Source organism: Oryza glaberrima, chromosome 8, assembly GCF_000147395.1.
Source record: "Oryza glaberrima chromosome 8, OglaRS2, whole genome shotgun sequence".
Classification (NCBI taxonomy): domain Eukaryota; kingdom Viridiplantae; phylum Streptophyta; class Magnoliopsida; order Poales; family Poaceae; genus Oryza; species Oryza glaberrima.
In genome coordinates, this window is record NC_068333.1 from 9,050,279 (window position 1) to 9,074,812 (window position 24,534).

Consider the following 24,534-nt stretch of genomic DNA (forward strand, 5'->3'; position numbering starts at 1 on the left):
GATGGGGGGGCAGGATTACAAGATAGAAACCTTAACCAACACGGTATCGGTTTCCTAAATCTACTCTACAATGTTACCAAACCAGGACTTTAGGCCGTTTCGTAATATACAAGGAAACGTAATATCCAAGTCATGATCTGTTACATATTCTATAGATATAAGTTATCCCCTATAACTAGTCGGATAACCATGCCGTGTGGGTATGAGGTACCCATAATCTTCCACACCTTGCAAATTGGAATTAAGATTGACTCAACCAAATCCCCAATCATTCCGATCGCTATCAACCCAAGAAGCAAGTACAACGAACAAACGGCACTACCAACGCCCCACACTTGGCCACTAGCCACCCGTGTCCGTACACAAAAAGGTCGCACATTACACGCACGCAGCTCCTCCAAACGCACGTATACCAAATCAACCCTCCATACCATCCCTCCGAAAAGTGGTCCCCACCGTCCCCGTGGCCCCACCATGTCATCGATCTAACCCTTGCGCGGGTATGTCACCGCTAAGTAGACACCGGATAACAAACTGCCACATGGACCCGTGGCCCCCACCTCCCGAGACATTAGGAAATTATTTTTTTTAAAAAAAAGAAAAAGGGAGATAGCCAAAAACGCCATTTGGGCAAATCTAGCTCACTCCGAAAGATCAAATGCCCCACCCGAAAAAGCTTTCGTAAATCGAGAGAGAGAAAAAAAGAATCGCGCACCGGAAAGGCGAGAGGAGGGAGGAAGGCTGCAAGCCCTAGCGCCAGGGCGAAGCAACCGGATGTCCGGGCGCGCGCGCGCGTGGGTGCATTGCGCGATCCCTTCACGCTGCGGCAAGCCAGAGGCGACCGGGCCGCCGCGCGCGCGTCGCCACCTTCTTCCCGGGCGCCGATCCATGGCGGAGCGGCGGTGGTAGAAGGGTTTCGCGAGCGGGCGTGGATCCGGGGGCGGGGGCGGCGGTGGCATGGCGCTCTTCCGCAAGTTCTTCTACCGGAAGCCGCCCGATGGCCTCCTGGAGATCACCGAGCGCGTCTACGGTGCGTTCCCCTGCCTCGATGCCCCGTCTATATGGGATTGTATGCCATTTGATTCGTTCTGGGATGGATACGCCATTTTGGAGTTCTTCTATGCGTGTGGCATTGCGGAATCGGTAAGGTGGTGTGCTTGCATTTGTCATGCAAGTTTTGTGAAATGTTTCATCATTTTTGTGAAATGGTTTAAGGCAATTTTACAGTTGGGGCCGCAATCCAGTTTATTGGGTAGAAGTTGTAGTTAGTGCAGAGATTTTGGACTGTTCTAGAGGAAATTGTAGTAAAACGGCATAGCTGCTATCTGAGCATTAGGCTCGTACTGTCCAATGGATGCTATGCCATTCATACTAGTGTTGTATAAATATATAACATAAGGTATTTGCTGAATCGAGGGCAGCTTACCTAACTTCTCATGAGAAGTGATCGTTGTCATTGTTATTTACTGGTGTCCATGGGAGGTCTTCTATTTAATCTTGGTCCACTGATGGGAACTCGAATGTTCAGTCAAGATTATTTTGAATTAATGTTACTTTTTGTTTTGCAATTTTAATTTTTTTCCTCTGCAAGTTTAAATATTTTTAGAATTAACTTAGTAATGGCAGGTTTAAATCCGTCTTTGTATACTCAATTTGCTTCTGTTTGCTGTACCATTAATTTGTCTCGTATGCTATGTTATGCCTAGATCCTCTAGATTATGTTTCCTTAACCATTTATGCTTTCTCTAATGATATTAATAAAATATACCATTCTGCTTTTTCAGAATTTTGAAAAAAAAAATCATTTTTCCTGGTGATTAATAAGATCCATTTATGCCTTTCAAATGTATGTGGAAAAGTAAATCTTGTTTTGTTGCTAAAATTCTGTCGTCAATGTCTTTTCCTTCTGTAGTATTTGATTCTTGCTTCACTACGGATGTCTTTAACGATGATAAGTACCAAGACTACATTGGGGACATTGTCGCTCAACTTCAATGCCACTTTGCTGATGCCTCATTTATGGTGTTCAACTTTCGAGAGGGAGAAAGTCAAAGTTTGCTGGCAAATATCTTATCGAGCTATGAGATGGTAGTGATGGATTATCCAAGACAATATGAGGGATGTCCACTTGTTACCATTGAGATGATTCACCATTTCTTGAGGTCAGGGGAGAGCTGGCTGTCTTTGAGCCAGCAGAATGTGTTGATAATGCACTGTGAGCGAGGTGGCTGGGCTGTACTTGCATTCATGTTGGCAGGGCTACTGTTGTATAGAAAACAGTACATTGGTGAACAGAGGACACTGGAGATGATCTACAGGCAAGCACCTCGTGAGCTGATTCAGTTGCTCTCACCACTAAATCCTATGCCCTCTCAGATACGATACTTACATTATATATCTCGGAGGAATGTGAGCGCAGTGTGGCCACCAGGTGATCGGGCACTTACCTTGGATTGTGTAATACTAAGAAATATTCCAGGTTTCAATGGGGAGGGTGGATGTAGACCGATATTCCGTATTTACGGAAAAGATCCTCTACTTGCTACAAGTAACACCCCCAAGGTGCTTTTCTCAACACCAAAGAGGAGCAAATATGTTCGGCTTTACAAGAAGGTCGGTTGCAAACTACTTGAACTACTTTCTGATTTTAGAACTGGTAGATTAATTGGTCAGATTGTGTCTAGTGTTTCCCATGCTACCTTTCCTCTTAACCATGTAGAAGAAGAAATATATATATTTGCTTGAAGACGTTCTTTCAGTAATTCCTATCATCATCACATCTCATTTCTTTCATGTTACTCAGGTAGACTGCGAATTAATTAAAATCGACATTCACTGCCATATTCAAGGTGATGTTGTCCTTGAATGCATTAGCCTTGATGCGGATCAACAACGAGAAGAGATGATATTCAGGGTCATGTTCAATACAGCATTTATTAGATCTAACATTCTGATGCTAAATCGTGATGAAATTGACATATTATGGGATGCTAAAGACCGATTCCCGAAAGAATTCAGAGCTGAGGTATGTATTCCTTGTTGAACTAAACACATTCTCTTAAAACTCGTGCAGTATATAACAATTTTTCTTTATCCTCTGGTTGAAGGTTCTTTTTTCAGAAATGGACTCTGTAAATCAGTTAGATTCCATGGAGGTGGGTGGTATAGGAGAGAAGGAGGGCCTCCCAGTCGAAGCATTTGCAAAGGTTCAAGAGATGTTCAGCAATGTCGACTGGTTAGATCCGACAGCGGATGCTGCAGCCCTACTTTTTCAGCAGCTTACTTCATCAGAAAACATTCAGCTGAGAAAGGGTTTGTTGTCTCCAAATAAGAAAGACTTCCATCTTAGCTCAATTTCTCCAACCAAGAAACAGTCTGACAATGTTGAAGATAAATTAAGCAATGCTGAACTCTCAACCATCTATGTGCACAAACAAGAAAATAATGACGTTCAGGGGTTGATCCCACAGAAACAAGCCACCATTCCTGATGAAAAATCAGGGTCGTCTGTCATCCATGAGAAGATGATTTCTCTAGTTCATGAGGAGATAACACGGGTAGTTGACATCAATACTGGTTGCCTATCTTCATTGGATATGACAGTTCCTTCCACCATGAACTCTAGCAGACCAGTTCTAATCGACCAAAATTCTAAGCTTGATGATCAGTTTGGTTCACTACAGAGCTCTTCACCCACAATGATTATGTGGCAGCAGTTTCCAGTTTCTAGGTCAAGTTCTGTCCTTTCCAGTGACTTTAGTCCTAGATCACTTTCAGCCTGCCCAAGATTTCACAGTGCACCTTCTGCCCTTGGAATTACGGCTCTGTTGGAAGACCATGCTGCATTTGGAGACACTAAGAATTCTGTCAAAGTTTCAAGTGCCGTGGTCAAAATTCCATCAAAACAGTCATCACAACAGCATCCAATAACAGGTCTGGGTCGATGAATCTTCTTTTATAGTATACCCATATTGTCTTTTACCATCATTCTCATCTGAACTTTTGATAATGTTAACAGTTACTCCTGTTGTAACGAAGTGTACACCATCACCACCACCACTGCTTCCTCCACTGGCTCCGGTGGTGCCAGTACCATCTGATGATCAAATGATATCCCAGGAAAAAGACATGTCTCAACAGGCTCAAAAGCATCCAGGTTCAGCTTACACATGTTAATATATTCTAGTTATGTAGAATTCCATTTTGTAATTAAAGTTCTTTCCCTGTGGCAGACCTTTCATCATTTCCATCCCTATCTCCTACTCAACAAAAACAATCCACATCGAAATTATGTCAAACTATTCTGCCCACAAATCATCAACTGTCCTCAAGTAACATTACGAAAGAGCCACTACAAATTTCTCCTGCTCCCACTCCACCTCCATTGCCTACTCCATCAACTTCCAGTTCTAGTAGTTGTCATTGTCTCCCTCCAGATTCCATGCTTTCCACCACAACAGCTTTGTTCAGACCTCCAGCACCGCCGCCACCACCACTTCAATCTCCATCCACTCCTAGATGCTCTCCTGTTAGAACTCTTGCATCACCTCCACCTCCTCCTGCCCCTACTTCATCGCCTGTTAGAATGTCAGGGCCTCCTCCCCCACCTCCTCCACCTGCACCAAACTCGTGTCCCAGTAGACCTGCACCACCTCCACCTCCACCTCCACCACTTGCTTCAACTTCATCTCCTCCCCGACCTGCCGCACCATCACCGTGTCAACTACATGCTTCAACTTCATCTCCTGCACGACCAGTTCCACCACCTCCACCAACATTATCTACAATTAGATCTTCAGCGCCAACACCACCTCTACTGCCTGGAGCTACTTCTGCACCATCCCCACCACCACCACCACCCCCCTGTAGTTCTTCAAATCAACTGTCTGCTCCGCCACCGCCTCCTCCAAGCTTCTCAAAGAACAATGGCAGTATTGCGCCTCCGCCAGCACCTCCTGGTGGTAATGCTAAATTGCCTGGTATGAGGGGGCGTGGACCTGCACCTCCTTCAGGTCCAATGTCTAGGAGCCTTCAATCTGGTCAGGCTGCATCCAGAAGGTCCAACTTGAAGCCCCTACACTGGGTTAAAGTAACAAGAGCAATGCAGGGAAGTCTATGGGAGGAGTCACAGAAAACTGACGAAGCTTCAAAGTATTGTACCAACACAACCACACTCATAGATGGTTATGTACATTATGAGTTCTATGTTAATGCATCTTTTCGATGACTTGTGCAGACCTCCAGTGTTTGACATGTCAGAATTAGAACATCTTTTCTCAGCTGTCCTGCCAAGTTCAGATGGGAAGCGTTCAGATAAGTCAGGAAGTCGTGCATCTGGATCAAAACCAGAAAAGATTCACCTTGTGAGTTTTTCCAAAAGATATAGCATATATTGTTGTTCGGCAATTCTTCTGTTAATCTGCTAAAATGCTAACCTGCATTCTTTCAATGCATGTATAAATATGATCTCTTGCGAGTTATGACATTCAGAACATGGATATTAATTCTCTTGTTGGCACATATTTTCATCATGTACTTATTCTCTTTATTTTTTACTTTCTGGCTTCCATCGAGGCAAACCTTTCATACTGGTTAGTGTGCATAAATTTTCTAGTGCATTGCCATGATAGTTTCCAGTATCACTACAAAATTGTACCAATCATGTTCTATATGAGGTTTCACTAGTAATTGATAGATCTCCTTATTATAGCTATAGAAATATATAATACAATACCGCTGTTTTTTCATGTTGTACTTGATATTTTCATAGACTTCTACGTTAACATGATAGACTTGTTAATGTCTTACCATTCTATCTCAAAACAAGTAAACACAAACATAGTCTTTGTGCTTTCTTATGTCTAAATCTCCTGGACTTGCATTCTCATCTGTCTACCATGCCTAAATAAACTTCATTTGATTAGTCATGGTTTTATTTTTTTGTTACATTTTGCTACAACTCACTAGTAAGGTTAAGACATGCTCATTCTAATAATTCTAATGATTTTTTTGTCCTTTGTTCTTAATCTTAAAACCAAACTGCTAACTGTTCTAGTCAGTAGAATGAATGAAATGTATGCATAGTTCTCAGTTCAGTAATGCTTATGTTTTAGGGAAGGCCTACAGTCTGTATTGTAACAGTTGATTAAACAACATGAGGGCACAGCCGTTTATATCTTATTTAGAACACTGTAAGAATGGTTACTATCCATTTTGAGAGTTACTTGGATTCTGTAACATCCTAATTAGTCAGGTTATCACAAAGATTGATAAAGGGACATAAAAAGATTATTAGCTTACACTGTTTACAAAAGCCATCTCATGCTAATCTGCATGTAGCAGCTTAAGCTTTAAGTTAGTAACTTGTGTAATATATTGAGCCTGAGATGCTACCTAGTATTTCACCATTTCATCAGTTCCTCTCTTGAGAAATGATTGTGGCAGATATATGCTAGAGAAGATTTTTGCTTCATTCATGATGGTACTGTAAGTTTTGATGTGTGCCTTGTTAGCTTGTTTTTCTTTGTCCTCCATTGACCTGTAAAATCTTGGTGGTTTTGTATGTCGTACAATCGATTGTAAACAATGTTATATCGACTATTTATCTCATTCTGATATGTTACTGCCTATATACACAGATTGACCTTCGCCGAGCTAATAATTGCGGAATCATGCTAACAAAAGTCAAAATGCCCTTGCCTGACCTAATGGTAAGCTGATGAACAAAAAAATTTAGCATGTTTTGTGTAACTATTCTGCTATTATCTGAAGCTACTGATATAGTTGTTCATATGACAATTTAGAAACTTGTGAGAATCTTCTTTACATAAAGGACGCTGAGAAAGTGAAATAGTGATAATACCATTTTTTCTTAGAGTCATTGGATGTGACAACTGTGCGTCATACGCTAAATGCTTACCTATGTGTAGTAGAAATAATCTAAAGGGAATTATATCAACAGTGTTCCTTCTGGTCAGATGGCTACTTTTGCATTTGGATTGCTGTTAATTATATTGATCATTATTTTCTTTTGAACGCAGAGCGCAATTCTTACTTTGGATGATACTGTCCTAGATGCTGATCAGGTGGAAAACCTTATTAAGTTCACTCCAACTAAAGAGGAAGCAGAACTTCTGAAGGTGATTTGATTACTAGGGTCTAATGTAGTTTTCATTTCTAAAAACATTCTTTCGATTCATACCATGCTTTCTCGTAAGAACTAATGCTCGGTTATGATTACCAGGGTTACAAAGGAGATAAGCAAGTACTTGGAGAATGTGAGCAGGTGACCTATATTCTTTCAGTTTGCTTTAAAGCTAGTCAGTTCCACATATAAAGTGAAAAATGTGATGTATATGCTACCCTCTTTAGTGGGAAGGCATTCCCATAGAACTCCGTATTGCACAAAATCCATAATTGACAATTTACAGAACACACTCCAGAAAAGTTTTTTTGTTAACTGATTCCGAGATATCATATTCTGCTTTCTGCTTCAGTTCTTCATGGAGCTTATGAAATTACCCCGTGTGGATTCTAAGCTGAGAGTTTTCTTATTTAAGATTCAATTCCCTTCTCAGGTAAGACAAGTGATTTACTTATTTTGCTACTAAGAACTGTGATCTTTTGGTTGGCCCTTTTGGTATTTGAAGTTCATTTTTCCCAAACTACTTTTGTTCAGGTTTCTGACCTTAAGAGGAGCCTGAACATTGTCAACTCTTCCGCGGAAGAGGTGGGGCAATTATTGTTAATTACAATTTTCTTATTATATAATAGTTAAGATTATGCATTTCATAACATTTCTATGATGTTCACAGATAAGGGGTTCAGCTAAGCTGAAAAGGATTATGCAGACAATTCTTTCACTGGGAAATGCGTTAAACCAAGGAACTGCTAGAGGTAATGAAAATTGTAGAAGTATTAGTTGTCCAAGAGAATATTTGGTGAGCAACCAAGTGCTATTCTTATTTTTTTCATAAAGACTATTTGAAAATCTTGTTAATTATCCTTTGTAATCTGGCATGTTCGCTCGTTCTGCATACCTGCTCTGCATTCTTTACAAGAAGTTTGCCTATACTGCATCTAAGCATCTACCTAGTTAGGAACTGAGCCTAGCTCAGTTGGTCGAGGGTGTGGATGTACACGCAGACCACCCAAGTTCATGTCCTAGTTGAGGCAAATTTGGGTGACTATTTCTTCTTAATTAAAAAAAGCCACCTAGTTCCTCGTAGGTTGGTCGAGTGTTTTTTTGTTGCTCTTAGTTTCTAAAATGAAGTTTCTTTTTTTTTCTGCAGGTTCTGCTGTTGGGTTCAGGTTGGATAGCTTACTCAAACTAAGTGACACTCGTGCACGTAACAATAAGATGACTTTAATGCATTATTTATCCAAGGTATCCCTCTGTTTATAACTTTGCATATGTGTATATAGTTTAATTCTATTTAGTCTCTCAGAAAGCACATGATCCATTCTCCAATGTCTATATGCTGTATAGATAGGATGACATACCCAACAGAAAGATGAAATACTTAGTCTAAACTTAAATTGTTGTCATTATCTGATTATGATGATGTGCGGGGAGCCCAAATTCCTGAGCTAGATAGTCCTTTGTTGTATGAACTCTCAATCAATTATATTCTTACCTCTCTTTCACAATTTTTTAAAAAATATTCTTACCTTAGCCTTGGATGCCAAGCATGTAAAATTCTTTCTTCCGTTATGAACCTTTGAAGTTATTTTTTTCTAATAAAACCAGTGTAAAAGCCACAAATAATAACCAATTTATATGACATGTTTTTGGAAACTTGGATGAGTGGAACTTGTGTTTCTGGTGAGAAATCTGGAGCATGTTCACATATTTAATTTGCTTTCGTGATTGTCCCGTTAGCTAGTTATTGCTGTAGTTTGTTAATCTAAGTTGCATATCTAGTTTCTTGTGACTTGATGTACTCATGGTGGATTCTTGATAAAAGAAGACTAGACATTATCCAGAAACCCATTTCACTAAGTACTGTTCAACTTTGCATCCTTTATATCCTCAAATGTCCTTTAGATTTCTTTTTGTTTGTGTGTGACTTTAAGATTTAAATATTAGCTTCTTGAGAACCCTAACCTATAATGATCCTGATTTCAAAGTGGAGCTAAGCCCCCTCCAAGTAGATCCTTTGTGTCATTCTGATAAAGACCTTTGTAACTTGGTAATTATATTTGTTTCTTTTGATTATGTGTGATAAAGTCTGAATTATAGTTGATATGCTTGAACTGTACAGTGCTTACTTTAAGTTATGACTTACAGGTGCTTTCTGAGAAACTTCCAGAACTTCTTGATTTTCCTAAAGATCTCGCTAGCTTGGAGTTGGCAGCAAAGGTATTAGATTCAAGCAGTGTTTAATGTTTTGTTTACTTTGTATGTTGATCATCAATCATTGATTGATTGAGTTCGAAGTGAATTGATTTGATGCAGGTACAATTGAAGTCATTAGCAGAGGAAATGCAGGCCATAAACAAAGGACTCGAAAAAGTCGAGCAAGAACTAACTACATCAGAAAATGATGGCCCTGTGTCAGAGATATTCCGCAAGGTAACTACAAGTGTTATAATTTTCTGAGCATTCTTAGTAACTGACTTCAACTGGTTCACTCCTATATTGGGTACATCTAGGTACCATCGTTCTGTTTAACATTTAAATGAGTTCCATTACCAATATACTAAACTAACTGCCTTGTTTTACAGACACTGAAGGATTTTCTAAGTGGTGCTGAAGCTGAAGTTAGATCCTTGACCTCACTATATTCTAATGTGGTATGTGTCTCTTTGATTAACTTTCATGCCTGAACTTTAGCGCCTGTTCTATGTTTGGTAGCCTGTTATCCACACTCCAACTACTATGTTTAACTCATACAACAACATTGTATGATCAGAATTTACAATATCGTGCTACAAGGGGCTAGTGACGAATTCTAGTCCTTTGTCTTTACAGGAGGCAAATGATATTCTTTTTCCATCTGGTCATCTCTTTGGATTTTTCTTCTCTTTATCATTACATGTATCTTATATATCTGCAGGGAAGAAATGCTGATGCATTAGCACTTTATTTTGGAGAAGACCCAGCGCGTTGTCCATTTGAGCAAGGTGAAACTTGCATTGTATTTCTATTTTCTCCAGCTGTATAGAAACTAGTTTCAGTTCAGTTATGACTTTGGGAGAACATACTGACATTAGTTTTTTTTTTTCAAATTATATCTTGTTCACAAATGTTTGCCAGTGGTCATTACACTCCAAAACTTTGTGAGATTGTTCGTACGTTCCCATGATGAGAACTGCAAACAATTGGATCTAGAAAAGAAGAAAGCACTGAAGGAAGCAGAAGCAGAGAAAACCAAGGAGCCAGAAAACGCACAGAAGGAAGCAGAAGCAAAGAAAACTAAGGAACCAGGAAATGACAAAGCTAAGCACAACAATTCAATCAAAGAGTTGGATATCTCACTCCAATCACCAGCGCAAACTGCCAGTGCCAAATGATATAACTTCTCTTGACAGATGAGCCAAACAACACTAGCTTTGCCAATAAAGGAAACCTGTTCATGGTGCCTGCTCCTATCAGTCACCCTCTCTAGCTGATGTCAGCTGGATATGTTGCGCTGGATGATGGATTGAAGTGAACCAGCTGTGGCAAGAAAGTCGCAAAGTGAATGGGTAAGCATCCTAAAGTTATGCAGTTTTTTATACATTTTCTCTTGAATAAATAGGACAAAACAAATCAGTGTTAAGCAAGTTATATTTGTGCTTCTCTTTGACTTAAGGCTTCATTTTCTGGCAGCTCATTCAGCATTCTGTCCTCTGCAGTTATTCATCTAACAGAGCGATTGATACTTAAGAAATGTTCCTGGAGACAAGCTGTACAGTTCTAACAAAATAATAGAAATGATCAGAAGCACATTTACAATTTTGTTTATTTGTTCCAATCATATGTAGGTAATGTTCGTTCTAACAGAAGAATAAAATTTATCAGTAGAATCGTGTTTAGGGGGACTAGCCTGTAGGTTTTGCTGTAAAAGGAAAAAACAAATAATGGCTGATTGTATTGTATTTCTTGTCTCATCGCCGATTCTCTGAAATGTTGCTTGCCCTAGCAGTACTTGGTAATGCTGAAACCCAACGCTGTATGGAAAGATGATATGGATGCAGAGATTTCAAAGGGTTAAAGACCTGAGGCTTTGTTTGGTCTAGTACCATACCAAAAGGTTGATAGTGCCAAAACCTGGGCATGTTTTAGCATTACCTATTTTTTTAAGAGTAAAGTAGTATTTGGTTTGATGCCAATTAGAAGCTAAAACTTTGATTAGAATATATAAAGCATCAAATTGGATATTGGCAATACCACCATGTCTACTATTCAAGCTACATTTATTGGTTGGGGATGTTTCAGCTTCAATCCAAAACATGGAGGGTTCTGCTAGTTGTTTTGTTAGGATTGACCTAATATGCTAGTTGTATGATTGTATGATTATATATTCTACTCCTATGAACTGTTACATGAACATTTCTAAGACCATTAAGTTTTAACTGTAAGGTTGATCCACAAACACAAATAAGCTTTGTTTGTTTCATTGCAACTAATTCTAGTATACGTTCTTTTGAAGGGTGTGTATACGCTGGTTAGTTTCCTTCTTTACCTTTTATACAGTTTGCAGGGCAATTTGCAGCCTCCTAACGCGCGTTCAAGTAATCCTTGATTTTACTAAATTTCTATTAAAATAAAAAGGGACCCGCTTATATAAGAACTATGGGCAATAAGATTTTTAACATAATAAAATAGGGTAATACGTTTACAGTTTCACCACTATACAGCTTCCACCTTTCTATTTATGATATCATAGCTATTGTTTCTAGCTTATTATTATTACACAGAAGTAGGGGTGGGCTAAAAATCCTAGAGATCAAACTGAACCGAGCCTGGAGGGCATCGACAGCCATGCGCGAATGCGGTGGCTGCACAGGGCCCTTGATTTTTGGAGGCCCCCACCTCCGAGTGGGCAACATGCCTGGCCTGCTATGGTGCTACCGAGCGAGCGAAAGGGCGGCACCGCTCATCGGGCATGCCACACAGCGGTGCAACCGCAGCGGCGAGCGACAGTGAGGCAAGCCTGCCGGCTGGGTGCTGGCCGTGGCTGGCTCTGCGGCCTCAGCCTCTTCATCATCTCTTCGCCGTCGACTCCTCCATCTTGTCTGGTAATATCTTATCGTCTTTGGCATGGTCATCTACTCATAGCATTTTCTTTTCATTTCTTTTGTGAAGCCGTGTGTTTTCTCTGGTTGCAGTTGCATATAGTACGTGCCTGTCAATCCATTCGACCAAGTTGATATACGCTCCTTTGCAATTATTTACTGCGTACTACTTTTCTCACGTTGGTCATCGACTGGGCTGGATATATATTCGGTATATGATAATTTGAATCAAATTCGCAATTACCAATTTACCATGATTGTAGTTTTCAAAATTAAATTACAGTATTTTGAATGATAGATTAGATTGATCATTGAACATGACTGTCTTTTCTTTTGTTTACAAAATAGGAAGACATTTATTTCCTCGACCCTCAGCATGTCTTATAGAAATAAGAAGAATAATTCGGGTGCTGAAAATGATGTCTTGGACAATATTAATTATGAGGATATAATTTAAGATTTCATCCAATAAAACGCCAGATGCTTTTCAGTAGAACATGATATCAATACTACCTTTTCTCTTTTAGCACTAATATTTGACATAAAGTATGCTTAATTGTTTACACTAGCATTATTTTTTAGAATTTAGGGTCCAATTTGCATTTCGTTCTGGGGCTCCAAATTCTTGGAGATGCCCTGCCGAGCAAATTCCGGTTTTTGGTTTGTAAGGCCATATGGTAGATGTTAGGTTGGTTTCTTGAGGATATTTCAGGCTAGTTTGATTCGAAAATGCTGGTTCACGGGCGCCCGACGCGCGTGGCTATCCATCAGGCTGTGGTGCAGCCGTTGGATGTCATCCAACGCATCGTACGGCTTTAATCGCTCCCACGCCCGTGTCCTGTTGCAACCACCAGCCGGAAATCACGGGATTCCCGTTATAGGGAAGGAGGAGATCCGTTTCTTTTTTTTTTCCAGTGGTTTGGACGTAATGGAGCTTGGCGACCCCGTGAGCGACGGGTGAGACCCGGCGGCGGTTTTTGGGCGAGGCGGCGCCAGCAACAGCCCTCTCTTCTCCGGCGCCGGCGTTGTTTCTCCCCCCGTGCTCGCTTTCCATACATTGCCGCCGTTGACGGGGAGTAGCTATGCCTAGTTTCGCCGGCGAAAACTAGGGTTTGGAGGAGCGCGAGGCTACATCCCCTCCTCATTTCTCAGGTGAGCTCGTAGCTCCGGTGAGCAACCCGTCGGCCGTCGTCCCCTTGCTGTGAGCTACTCATGTTTGTTTCATACTACTGTTTCTACATGTCCCACTGTGTTTGTTATGACTGTTTCAGTATTTTCTTCCATTATGTTGCACCATTTTACTTAGACTAACCTCAGCACAATTAATTTTAATGTTTTAGCAGTCTTTGTAGATGTTTCAGTTGGCTATCCATGCTTGTTTCATTATATTAATAAAACTTGTTTCACCACATTTTTGCATGTTTGTTGTGAACTACTCATGATTTGTTTCATACTACTGTTTCTACATGCCCCACTGTGTTTGTTATGACTGTTTCAGTATGTTCATTCATTATGTTGCACCATTTTACTTAGACTAACCTCAGCATAATTAATTTTAATGTTTCAGCACGGTCTTTGTAGATGTTCCAGTTGGCTATTCATGCTTGTTTCATTATATTAATAAAACTTGTTTCACCAAATAACAGGCTACTAGACCCATCCTTGAAGATTGTAGGCTTCCATGTTTCACTTAAGTACTTCTGAGCTGCAATGAAACCAAGGGGAGAAATGAGCAATGAAGTACTGGCTTGTTGGATAGAAATGTTTAATGAAGAGTGTAGAGAAGATAGCAAAATGCAATCAAACATAAAAAAATATTTTTTATATGTCTTCTCTCCATTCATATCGGTATTTTTTTAATCTAGCTCCCTTTTTTATCCTTTTTTTTTTTTGCAATTTCTCCTTTTGCTTTTTTTAATCCTAATTTTCCCCCCTATGTATTCGAATGTTCTTTCACCCCCCGGAGTCAGTTGATTGCTGAGACAAACAAGTTTCAGCCTAACACCTGTTCAAGGAGGCTTCAAGTGATTAACAAGGAGGAGAAACTTGTGAAACAGGACTTGCGAAACAGGAGAAGAAACAAGGAGGACAATGTTTCAGTGAATACATCATACTTGTTTCATCTATTACATATATTTTGTTTCACTAAATTCAAATAATATGTTCCACAAGGTCAAAAAAAGTCTCCAATCATACACTGCCAGATGAAATTGTTTCAGTATATACTCATTACTAGTTTCAGTGTTTACATTCATGTTGTTTCACTGAACTTAAGACAATGCATGAAACAAAACCAAATTGGTTAGAACAAGCTATTTTCATCAAACCTACAATTGGTACACATCATGGGGAGGTAGGGGAGCTGACAGTGCTACTCGACTATTCGCCGAAGAACTCATCGCCGTCGGTTCTTCAATGGAAATTCCTTTTTTCTTCGGACGGCACGATTGCGCTTCAATATCTCCGCATCAAATGTGACATTTGTTCCAGAAGAGCGTGGTTGGTGCAGAGAAGAGTGTGCCGGCTCCTGTCGATGTTGCAGAGCAGCGGGGTAGAAGTGGGCGTGCGGCAGCGCCGGTCGGGGCGTTGCAGTGTGGCGGGGGAGAAGACGGCTTGCGGCGGCGCCAATTGTCATTGGAGATCTGAGGCACGGCGGCGACGCCCAGCACGGCCGGGAGGAGCATCTTCGGAGGAGATCAGCGGCGGCGGTGGTGGCTGCTCCGGCGGAACTCTCCCCTCACGTGCGCCGGCGGTGGCTCGCGCCTGGACAGCGCCGTGGAACAAGCCCCGCGATTTGTTGCAGTAGGCGCCGACTGATTGAAACTCCTGTTTAATGCACGCAGACGGACGAGATTAGGGTGCTGGATCGGACGGCTCGGACGGGCGCCCGATTTTTTTTTGCTCCCAGATCGGGTGCCAGATTCGTAGGGGCTTCCAGTTTGATTGGCTATTATGTTAAAATATTTATAATGTCAAAACCTAGACAATTTTTGACATTGCTAATATTTTAGCGACATTGGTCGATATGTCAGTGAAGAATCATTTCAAAAGTACTATTCAAAAACATCAATGATTTGGTAACACAAGTTCTGGTTTTAAACCAAAATAGCCCTTCGGGGCTAGAGGCCCAGGCCACGGTGCCCTTCGCGCCACCCATTCCAAGGCCTGACAGCATGCATGGTCACGTTTTAGTGGCCAGTTCATAATTCAATTTCCACAGTTAAAACAGATCTGTTTAGGGTGTATTTTCATCTAGATCGTTGAAGAAATCTATGTCTATCGAATTTTAAAAATGAAACAGGTAAGTTTCTTTATATCTTCCCCAGAGATAGAATTTTAGTGCACGTAAAACGAAAAAGCTCTTTAGCACATGATTAATTAAATATTAATAAGTATAAACTTGAAAAATTAATTTATTTGAATTTTTTAAACAACTTCCATATAGATTTTTTTTAAAAAAATGCATTATTTAATAGTTTGAAAAGCGTTAACGGAAAATGAAGAAGTTGAAGTTTGGAGTTGAAGAAAAGAACTGGGCCTTAGGGTATGTTTGGTATAGCTTCTACTCCATCTTTTCTGAAGCTGGAACCCAACCAAACAATTTCAACTTCATTTTAAAATAAATGAGTGAAGCTAAGTGGAGCAGTCTCACAAAATAAATTAGCGATATGGAATTAGGGTTAGGCTAACTGTTTCACAACACCACTTCAAATCCAACTTCTAAGTTAAGTACTCCATATGAGTTGGAGTCCTTATTACTACTTCCTCCGTATTATATTTTAAGACTTTCTAGTATTGCCCGAATTCATATATATATTAATTAATCTAGACATATATATATGGAGGTAGTTTTATAATCTGAAATGGAGGTAGTCCCTTATAAGAATCTCGGGTTTGGGGGCAATGTTTCCTCTAGACGAAGAGTGGCTAACAGCCCGTCACTCCAACCTCATGCATGGCTGGAGTAACGTACGTAACCATGCATGAACCATCACCAAATCACTCGAGGTTGAAGACAACTAGCCACCCAAGAAACGAGAAACGAGAAAACGAGAAACGAGAAAGATGCACTATATATACTTAGCGGCAACCGCACAACGGCTCAAACCAACCCAGCAACCAATCCTCCTCTCCAAAACCCCCCACTTCCTTCCTCTCCTCCTCACGGCCTCACAGCAAGCAGCCAAGCACACGACCGATCGCGATCCCACCACCACCGGCTGCCGGCGGGAAGAAAGCTAGCTAGCAAAGCAAACCAAACTAAAGCCATATATATGGCGGAGGAGGCCCGCGGCGGTCAGCGCGACGTCGTGGACGACGATCGCGAGGACGCGTCGTCGGTGGCGTCGTCGACGGAGCGGGCGTTCGAGGGGGAGCCGCTGCCGTCGCTGGGGGAGACGGTGACGGCGCGGTCGGCGGCGGTGAGCGGGGTGCTCGGGGCGGTGGTGAGCGTGGTGGCGATGAGGCTGAACCTCACGTCGGGCCTCCTGCCGTCGCTGGGCGTCCCCGCGGGTCTCCTGGGCTTCTTCCTGGCGAGGGTGTGGATCCGGGCGCTGGACGTGGTGGGGGTGTCGCACCTGCCCTTCACCCGCCAGGAGAACACCCTCATCCAGACCGCCGTCGTCTCCTGCTCCACCATCGCCTTCAGCGGTACTATCTCCATATCCATTTGCTGCTATATTAAACCCCATTTGAATTATTTACTCCCTCCCTCTGCTATTAATTTTATTTATCGAAATAAGTTTGTAAACACTAATTAGTTTATATATTATTATTATTGTATTTTCAAGACAAATCTACACATACCATTTTCTTAAAATAAATAATAGGGCTACTACAGAACGCTATATATACCGTGAAACAAAATAACTTATGTGGGCTGATGTAGCATGCATGGTATCCTAGGTACCAAATCTAGTACATGCGGTATCAGATAAGTACTGGATCTGATACCATGATACCAGACTCTAATACTTAGTACTATAATGATATCATGATGACATTAGCATGGTATCATATGTATTATATCGTACCAGAGGTATCAAACATGATATCTCATAGGTACGAAATCTTAATACGTAAGTAACATGCTGTATCATAACATCAAATATTTATGATCAGAAAAAAATACAATAGTCAGTATGAAAGATTAATTTGTCTTCAAACATGGAATCAATAAATGAGATGTGATTAGATTTTTATTTCATTGCTACAACTAGAATTTGAACTCGGAACCTCCTAGTTCTCCTAATATATACTACTGAGTTGCGTAAACTAGCAAATATGTACACACAAAAACTTATTAAGCTAACAAAAGATAATTCACTTCCTTCGACGAGTGTAAATAGGGTACCAAATATTTTATATCTTTGACATCTTACTGCTTGAAATTTATAATTTATTGCTTTTTATAATTGTGCAAATTTTAGGTGGATTTGGGACGTACATACTTGGGATGAGCGGCAAGTCGGCCACCGAGGGGCACATCGGCAGCCATGGGAGGAACGTGGAGGAGCCCAACATAGGGCGGCTCATCGCCTTCCTCTTCCTCATCAACTTCTCCGGCCTCTTCATCATCGTGCCGCTCAGGAAGATGATGATCATCCGCCACCGCCTCACGTTCCCCAGCGGCACCGCCACCGCTCACCTCATCAACAGCTTCCACACTCCCCATGGCGCCAAGCAAGCAAGGTAATTAACATGACAAAAAAAAAACAGCCAAGATAATCATCATGGCCAAGATCAATAATGTTTTGATCTTGATCCCTTTCCAGAAATAATGCCTTGATCATGGCAAATGAGGATTAATTTGCTGTAATCTGTCTGATGATCATTTTGATTATGTGGCCATATACAGGCAGCAGGTGGTGACCCTGTTCAAGTCCCTCGGTGCAACAGTGCTGTGGCCTATTTTCCAGTGGTTCTTCGCCGGAGGGAAGAACTGTGGTTTCCAGATCTTCCCCACGTTGGCATGGCGGCATATCGCCGCGGGTAAGTGAGAAGTTTGAAGTTTGAAACCTCTCAGTTTTGTCCAGATTTACAAAATTTCGTGCAGTCCGGCCCCAAAATTGTTTGGCACTACAAAATGTAAAGCTCCTTATACTGCCATAGTCAAGCAACCAAAATAGATCACACATTTTCATTGTTGCCAACATTTTATACAACAGGTTCTACTTCAACTTCTCGACGACCAACGTCGGCATCGGCATGATCTGCCCGCCGATGATCACCGCCTCAATGCTCGCCGGCTCCATCGTGTCGTGGGGCATCCTGTGGCCGTACATCGAGACGAAGGCCGGGAGGTGGTTCCCGGAGAACCTCGACGCCAACGACCTCGGCGGCATCATGGGCTACCGGGTGTTCGTCGGCGTGTCCATGATCCTCGCCGACGGTCTCTTCACCATCCTCTCCGCGCTGGTCACCTGCGCCATGCGCAAGCGCCGCCGCGGAGCTTCCACGGCGTCGGCGGCGGCGCCGCCGTTCCATTGCCTCAGCGCCACGGAGCGGACCATGCAGAGCTTCGACGACCGCCGGCGGGCGCAGGTGTTCCTCCGCGACAGGTTCCCCACCTGGGTCGCCGTCGCGTCGTACGCCGCCCTGGCCGCGCTCTCCGTCGTCGCCGTGCCGCTCCTGTACCCGCAGCTCGGGCACCGCCACGTTGCGGCGGCCTACGTCGCCGCGCCGGTGTTCGCGTTCTGCAACGCGTACGGCGTGGGCGTCACCGACATGAACCTCTCGGCGACGTACGGCAAGATCGCCATGATGGTGTTCAGCTCCAGGGTCGGGATTGACGGCGGCGGCGTCGTGGCGGGGCTCGCCGCGTGCGGGATCATCGTCAGCGCCGTCTCTGGCTCGTCCGATTTCATGCAGGACTTCAAGACGGGGTACCTGACGCTCACCTCCCCTCGCGCCATGCTCGTCGGCCAGGTCGCCGGCACGGCGCTCGGCTGCGTCGTCAACCCGGCCATCTTCTGGGTCTTCTACAAGGTGTACAACATGGCCGGCGGCGGCGGCGCCGGCGCCGACGTCGACAGCGCCAACGCCGATGTCGCGCCATACGCGAGGGCGTACCGCGGCATTGCCGTGCTCAGCGTCGGCCGGCACGGGCTGCCGGAGCACAGCGTCCTCCTCTGCAAGCTCTTCTTTGCGATGGCCCTCGCGCTGAGCGCGGCGAGGGAGGTGGCGGAGCGGAGGCGGTGGCGCGCGCTGCAGTACATCCCGAGCACGATCGGCGTGGCCGTGGCGTTCTTCGTGCCGCCGAGGATACCCGTGGGCATGGCGGTGGGGTGCCTGGCGCTGCACGTGTGTAGGAGGCACGTCGATGCCGGCGGCGCGAGGCTGCTGTCGCCGGTGGTGGCGTCGGGGCTCATCTGCGGCGACGGGCTCGGGTCACTGGCGTCGTCGATGCAATCGACCAGGCGAAACTGGGCGAAGATCCATGCGACTGGCGAACTCCGTTCGTGAAACACCTTGAAACTGGCTGGCTTCCGGAAGATGAAGCAGAAGCAAAGCGCCTGCAACTTAGAGCTGCGAAGTATAAGATGGTCTCGGGCCAGCTATATCGTTCCGGGGTACTTCAACCCTTGCTTCGCTGCATCTCTTTCGCCGAAGGCGAGGAAATGGCGAGGGAGATGCACCAGGGGCTCCGTGACGCGCACCAGGCCGCAAGAACAGTTGCCTCCAAAGTGTTTCGACAAGGAGTGTACTGGCCCACCGTGTTTGAAAGTCTGTGTTGAGCAAGTTAAGAAGTGCGAAAGCCAGCCAAGGGTGATGTTCTCTGGAGGCGTAGAGGGGCGCGAGGTGTCGCTCGAACTCTTGGAGGAAGTAAGAATCGAAGCACTCGAATACATGCGCAACTATGCCACAGGCACTTCGGCAACTTACAACAAAAAAGTTCGACCGACGGAGCTGTTGCCTGGTCATCTTGTCCTAAGGAAGAAGGCGAACCCGACAGCCGTTGGCAAGCTTGAATTGAAGTGGAAAGGACCGTACCTCATCAAGAACAAGTCCAGGACGGGATCCTTTCGATTGGTGACACTGGAAGGCGAAGACTTCGACCATTCTGTGAACGCTGCCTCTCTCAAGCGTTTCTATGTCTAGAACGGGTGGCACCCAAATCGCCAATTCGTAAAAATGTATATATCATTATGTAAGCCCTTCGGCACTATGTAAGCCTTTCGGCAAGAAAAAAAAGAAAAAAAAGACAAAAAACTGGATGTAGGGCTATTATCCACCACGGAGGCCCGAACCAGTATAAAATCTCTGTGTCCTCCACCTTCTTTTTATTTGTGTGATTGATAATTTGTGGAAAAACCCGAAGGCAAACGCCTGATCAGCGAAAAAGGCTAGGGGGGCGAAACGAATCGGCCGAGGCATCGCTCGCCGAACGTTGAAACTGCAACAGCTTGTTTCGGGAAATAACTAACCGAACACCGTTACACTCGATCAAAAGGAAAGCACGAACGCTTCCTACAACGTAGAACAAAACAGATCGAAATCGGAAGCCGAAAGCTGAAAAGTCAAAACCTATTTCGCTAATATACACAAAGGGGCCGACACGTTCCAACCCAACGAAAGCACGCGAAGTTACAATGCAAAAATAGCGAAAACAAGATAAAACACATCTTTATTGATTTTAAAGACAAATGTATCGAAGAATACAAACCCATCAACATGGTGCAAGTAAAAGAAAAGAGCAATGGCTTTACAGCCTAGCTTATAGATAAGTTACATCTTCGCCCCCACAATCACTCTCTCTCTCTAAGGAATGATCAGGTGAACTAGGTTCGTCATCACTACTAATATCATACACGGCCCTAAGAGGAGAAGGGGGTGAAACACAGACTAGACTGTAACAACGCTGGGAGATTAACTCCAACCGATCAGTTTTCTGATGGTTTCACCGAAAGCGAACCATATCCTCTAGACGTCTTGTATGAACAAGACCGTAGTCTTCTAAGGTTTGCCCGGGGTGAGGCCCACAGCCAGCCGGCAACCTTAAAAACCTTATAGCTGCGGCCGTTTATCACCATTTTGCAATAAACAGGCCGAAATGGGCATCGCACCTTCGGCAAACCCTTCAACGCCACGAACTTCTCGTTTCTTTTCCACCATTTTTAGCGGGAGGTCGAACACATACCTTTTGGCCGCAAGCCTGCTAGCAAAGCACAAAAAAAAGGAGAGTGCATAAAAAGGAGGGAAATATAGACGAAGATCAGTCCCGCTTTCAAACAGAACAATTAAATAAGCGAAAGGGTTATACTTTGCTAGTAGAACAAATACTATATTGAATACAAGGCGAAGGCGGCTTAAAGCCGAACAAGCAAAAAGCCTATATATAAAAACTTAGGCTACAAGAAAGCCCGAAAGGACCAAAGGAAAAAATAAAATAAAAGACACGAGGGCGAATGGCCTCACACCTCAGGGTGGTCTTGGCCTCCGTCGCCTTCGCCCTCGTGCCCGGGGGACCGTTCCGACGGCCCGGGATCCTTTTCGGAGTTGACATCAGCGGCATCCTCGTTCCTCGCGATCCATTCAAGGTTCTCGCGGAGTCGAATCTTCGCACAGTCCCAGCCGCCATCCTCCCAAAACCCCTTTCAAAAGGCCCTTAACGCAGCCCTAGAGCACTGCGTATTGCTAGGCCATTCCTACTACACGAAATCGGGAAAATTCCCGATGTGGTTGCAGCCGTGTGCGTGCAAGAGGCTGAGAATGAATCCCGCCGAAACACGAGCGCAACAGTCCCCATAGGCGCCTGCCACTTCGACAACTGAGCCGGCCGCCTCCTGCGTCCATTCGGAAAAATCGAGTGTAGTCCCGCCTTCGCCCGGAGCACCTTCCGCTCGTGCCCCAAGGTCATTAAGGGCCAGCCGGAGAGTGTAACAGGCCTCCTTGGCAGACTCTGTGGCTGGTACCAGGGTCGCGGTGGCAGCTTCGGCTGACACAAGACGGGCTTCGTGGGATTTAATCTTCTCCTCGACCGAAGCAAGTTGTCAGTCTTGTTTGGCGTCCCGTTTGAGTGCTGCTTCAAGGTCAGAGCGGAGAGACCTATTTTCAGCATTCACCTTCTTCAAAGTCTCCACCACAACGTGTCTTTCGTCTTCCTTGTGGCAAAGATCTTCTTCGGATTTGCGAAGGCGAAGGCGGTACCCATCCAGTCGCTCTAAGAGCAAGTTCAATAGTATAGCCAACTACTAGCTCCAATTCATCTATAGCCAATCTAATAGCTCATTCATACAATAGTTACATACTACACTATTAATACCTAGTCCCACCTGTCATAGACACACTGTGTCTTGTAGTCCGTGCTACAGCTGGCTACAAATCTATAGCCCGCTGCTCTTCTCTTTCCTAATTTATCTTTTTAAAATATGTTTGCAGCTGGCTTATAGCCTGCTATTGTACCTGCTCTAAGGCGGACTTCTTGGCACTTAGGTGCGCGGCAAGGCCCTGGTAAAAAAAAGAAGAAAAAAACATTACGTCGGGGAACTAGCGAAAGAGCAAAATTCGGCGCACAACAATAAAAAATCATACCCGCACAAATAGGCTTTCACAGCCGCGCAGCTTTCGCCGAACTTGTTCAGTTCGGTGAAGAGCCCAAGGCCTTCGGTCGGTGCTATGACCTGGCACACCCCGTCCACGAACGGAGTGATCTCTGGCCGCGTGGTGAAGTCGGCGGGGACGAAATGTGGGGCGGTAAGCGTCACGTCCGAAACGCTCGCTTCAACCGCCGAAGCCTTTCCCTCTCGTTGACGCCTCTATTTCGGCGTCTTCCTAAGTTCGCACTGCGAAAAGAGAGGAACACAACTGTTTAGTCTAAAAAGCGCTTCCATAAAGGAAATATGCGGCCTAGAACAAAAACAAAAATCTTTTTTTCGACCCCGGTGGGGAGAACAAGGCGGGGAAGCCCAAGAACTTCTTCGCCCTCGTTCACGGAAACGTCCCACACACGGGCGAGGGGGGAAATCTGAAGGAGACAAAACTCCTCACAAAGGTCCCGGGTGCTTAGCCGCCGGGCAACCTTACGAAAAAGTATGAGCCGAGACTCGAGAGTCCCATCGATCTCCACGTTGGCTTCGCGTTGATGGAAACGGCAGAATGCTCAAAAAGGAGCCAGTTCGCCTAGGCATCTTTGGCGGGGTAGGGATTGGCGATGTAGAACCATTTCTGCATCCAATTCCTGTCCCACTTGGCCATCGAGGCAGGCACTGGCCAAGCGTCCGAGCGCTCCGGCCGCAACATGAAATTCACACAGCCAAAAACGGTTTTCCTTGGACCTGCCAGCGTCTGCATGTCTTTGGTTGAGGCGCATGCAGTAAACAAAGTGGCGAATAGCTCAGCGGTAGGGGCGAACCCACAGGTCTGACACATCCAAGCGAAAACCGCCAGCTTCGGGAACACCGACGGGCTAAGCTGGGGAAGCCTAACCTCATACGTCGAGAGCACGGAAGGCAAGAAGTTGTCGCATGGGAGGTGAAGCCCAGCGACGAAGTATGCGGTGAAGACAACCGTTCGCCCATCCCTAGGCGAAGGAACAACGGCTTCACCCCCACACGACCCTTGGCCCTCCGCAAGAGAACCGGATGATACCAATTCGCCCAGGTTGGCCTCTTTGACAAGTGATTTGCCAAGGAAGCACGACCATCCTTCGCCAAGGCCACCAGGATCTTCGCCAGTTGACCCGGCCTTGGTAGGCTTGCGAGGAGCCATCGGGCTCGTAGCACAGGAAAGAGAGGGAAAAAGCCGAAAGGCTAGGGGCACGATGATGGAGAAAAGCTAAAAAGCAAGAGAACGAAGAGAGCACGAAGCGTGTCAAGCAGTAAAAAGGGGAGAACGCGGGGGGAGTGAAAAAATAGCAGGCCGGCTTGTGGGTATATATAACCCCAACGCGAGACCGTTCGCCTACCAACCAATCGAGCCCTGACACGTGTCAAAGGGCAGACGAAACGGTAAATTCCCATCGGGACGGAGCCGAACAGTAAAAAGCCCGATTACGGAGAAGGAAAAGCCCACGGGGCCCATTACTATTCATAGTAATAAAAGAGACTAAATAACCCCCTTCGACGCATTGCAACGAATGCGAAGAGGAGATTTTCTCAAGAAATTTTTCTAAGCATAAAAACAAACAAACTTTACTTGCAGGAACAATATAGGTTTCGGTAGGAGCACCGGTCGAAAGGGGGCGCCACATACCATACCACATGGTTTGCACGGTCTCGGCCGAGGCTCCTATCTCACCCTTGCCCGGGAGGGGCTTGTTGGCAATATAGCATGTCGCGTCCCAAATCGACTCTAAAATACATCCTCTAAATT

At 44.4% G+C, this 24,534-nt stretch overlaps 1 protein-coding gene and 1 pseudogene across 4 annotated transcripts; both read left to right on the top strand.

Annotated features, from left to right (window-relative positions):
- Nucleotides 1-658: 658 nt before the first annotated feature.
- Nucleotides 659-11,139, top strand: LOC127782219 (formin-like protein 6). Of its 4 annotated transcripts, none has more exons than XM_052309308.1 (20): nucleotides 659-1,030; nucleotides 1,913-2,613; nucleotides 2,804-3,025; nucleotides 3,108-3,933; nucleotides 4,019-4,156; nucleotides 4,233-5,151; nucleotides 5,237-5,363; nucleotides 6,639-6,710; nucleotides 7,041-7,139; nucleotides 7,244-7,285; nucleotides 7,497-7,577; nucleotides 7,679-7,729; nucleotides 7,815-7,896; nucleotides 8,292-8,386; nucleotides 9,290-9,361; nucleotides 9,458-9,574; nucleotides 9,727-9,795; nucleotides 10,059-10,125; nucleotides 10,259-10,689; nucleotides 10,814-11,139. In XM_052309308.1, the coding sequence occupies exons 1-19, from the start codon at nucleotides 958-960 to the stop codon at nucleotides 10,513-10,515; spliced, it is 4,110 nt and encodes a 1,369-aa protein (XP_052165268.1). In that variant the 5' UTR covers nucleotides 659-957; the 3' UTR covers nucleotides 10,516-10,689; nucleotides 10,814-11,139. The 4 variants fall into 4 exon arrangements, with proteins under 4 accessions (XP_052165268.1, XP_052165269.1, XP_052165271.1 ...); XM_052309309.1 differs by having other exon boundaries at nucleotides 10,840-11,139; XM_052309310.1 differs by lacking the exon at nucleotides 659-1,030 and adding an exon at nucleotides 1,045-1,143.
- A 5,357-nt stretch (nucleotides 11,140-16,496) lies between these two features.
- On the top strand, nucleotides 16,497-19,686 carry LOC127783020 (probable metal-nicotianamine transporter YSL17; annotated as a pseudogene).
- Nucleotides 19,687-24,534: the final 4,848 nt, after the last annotated feature.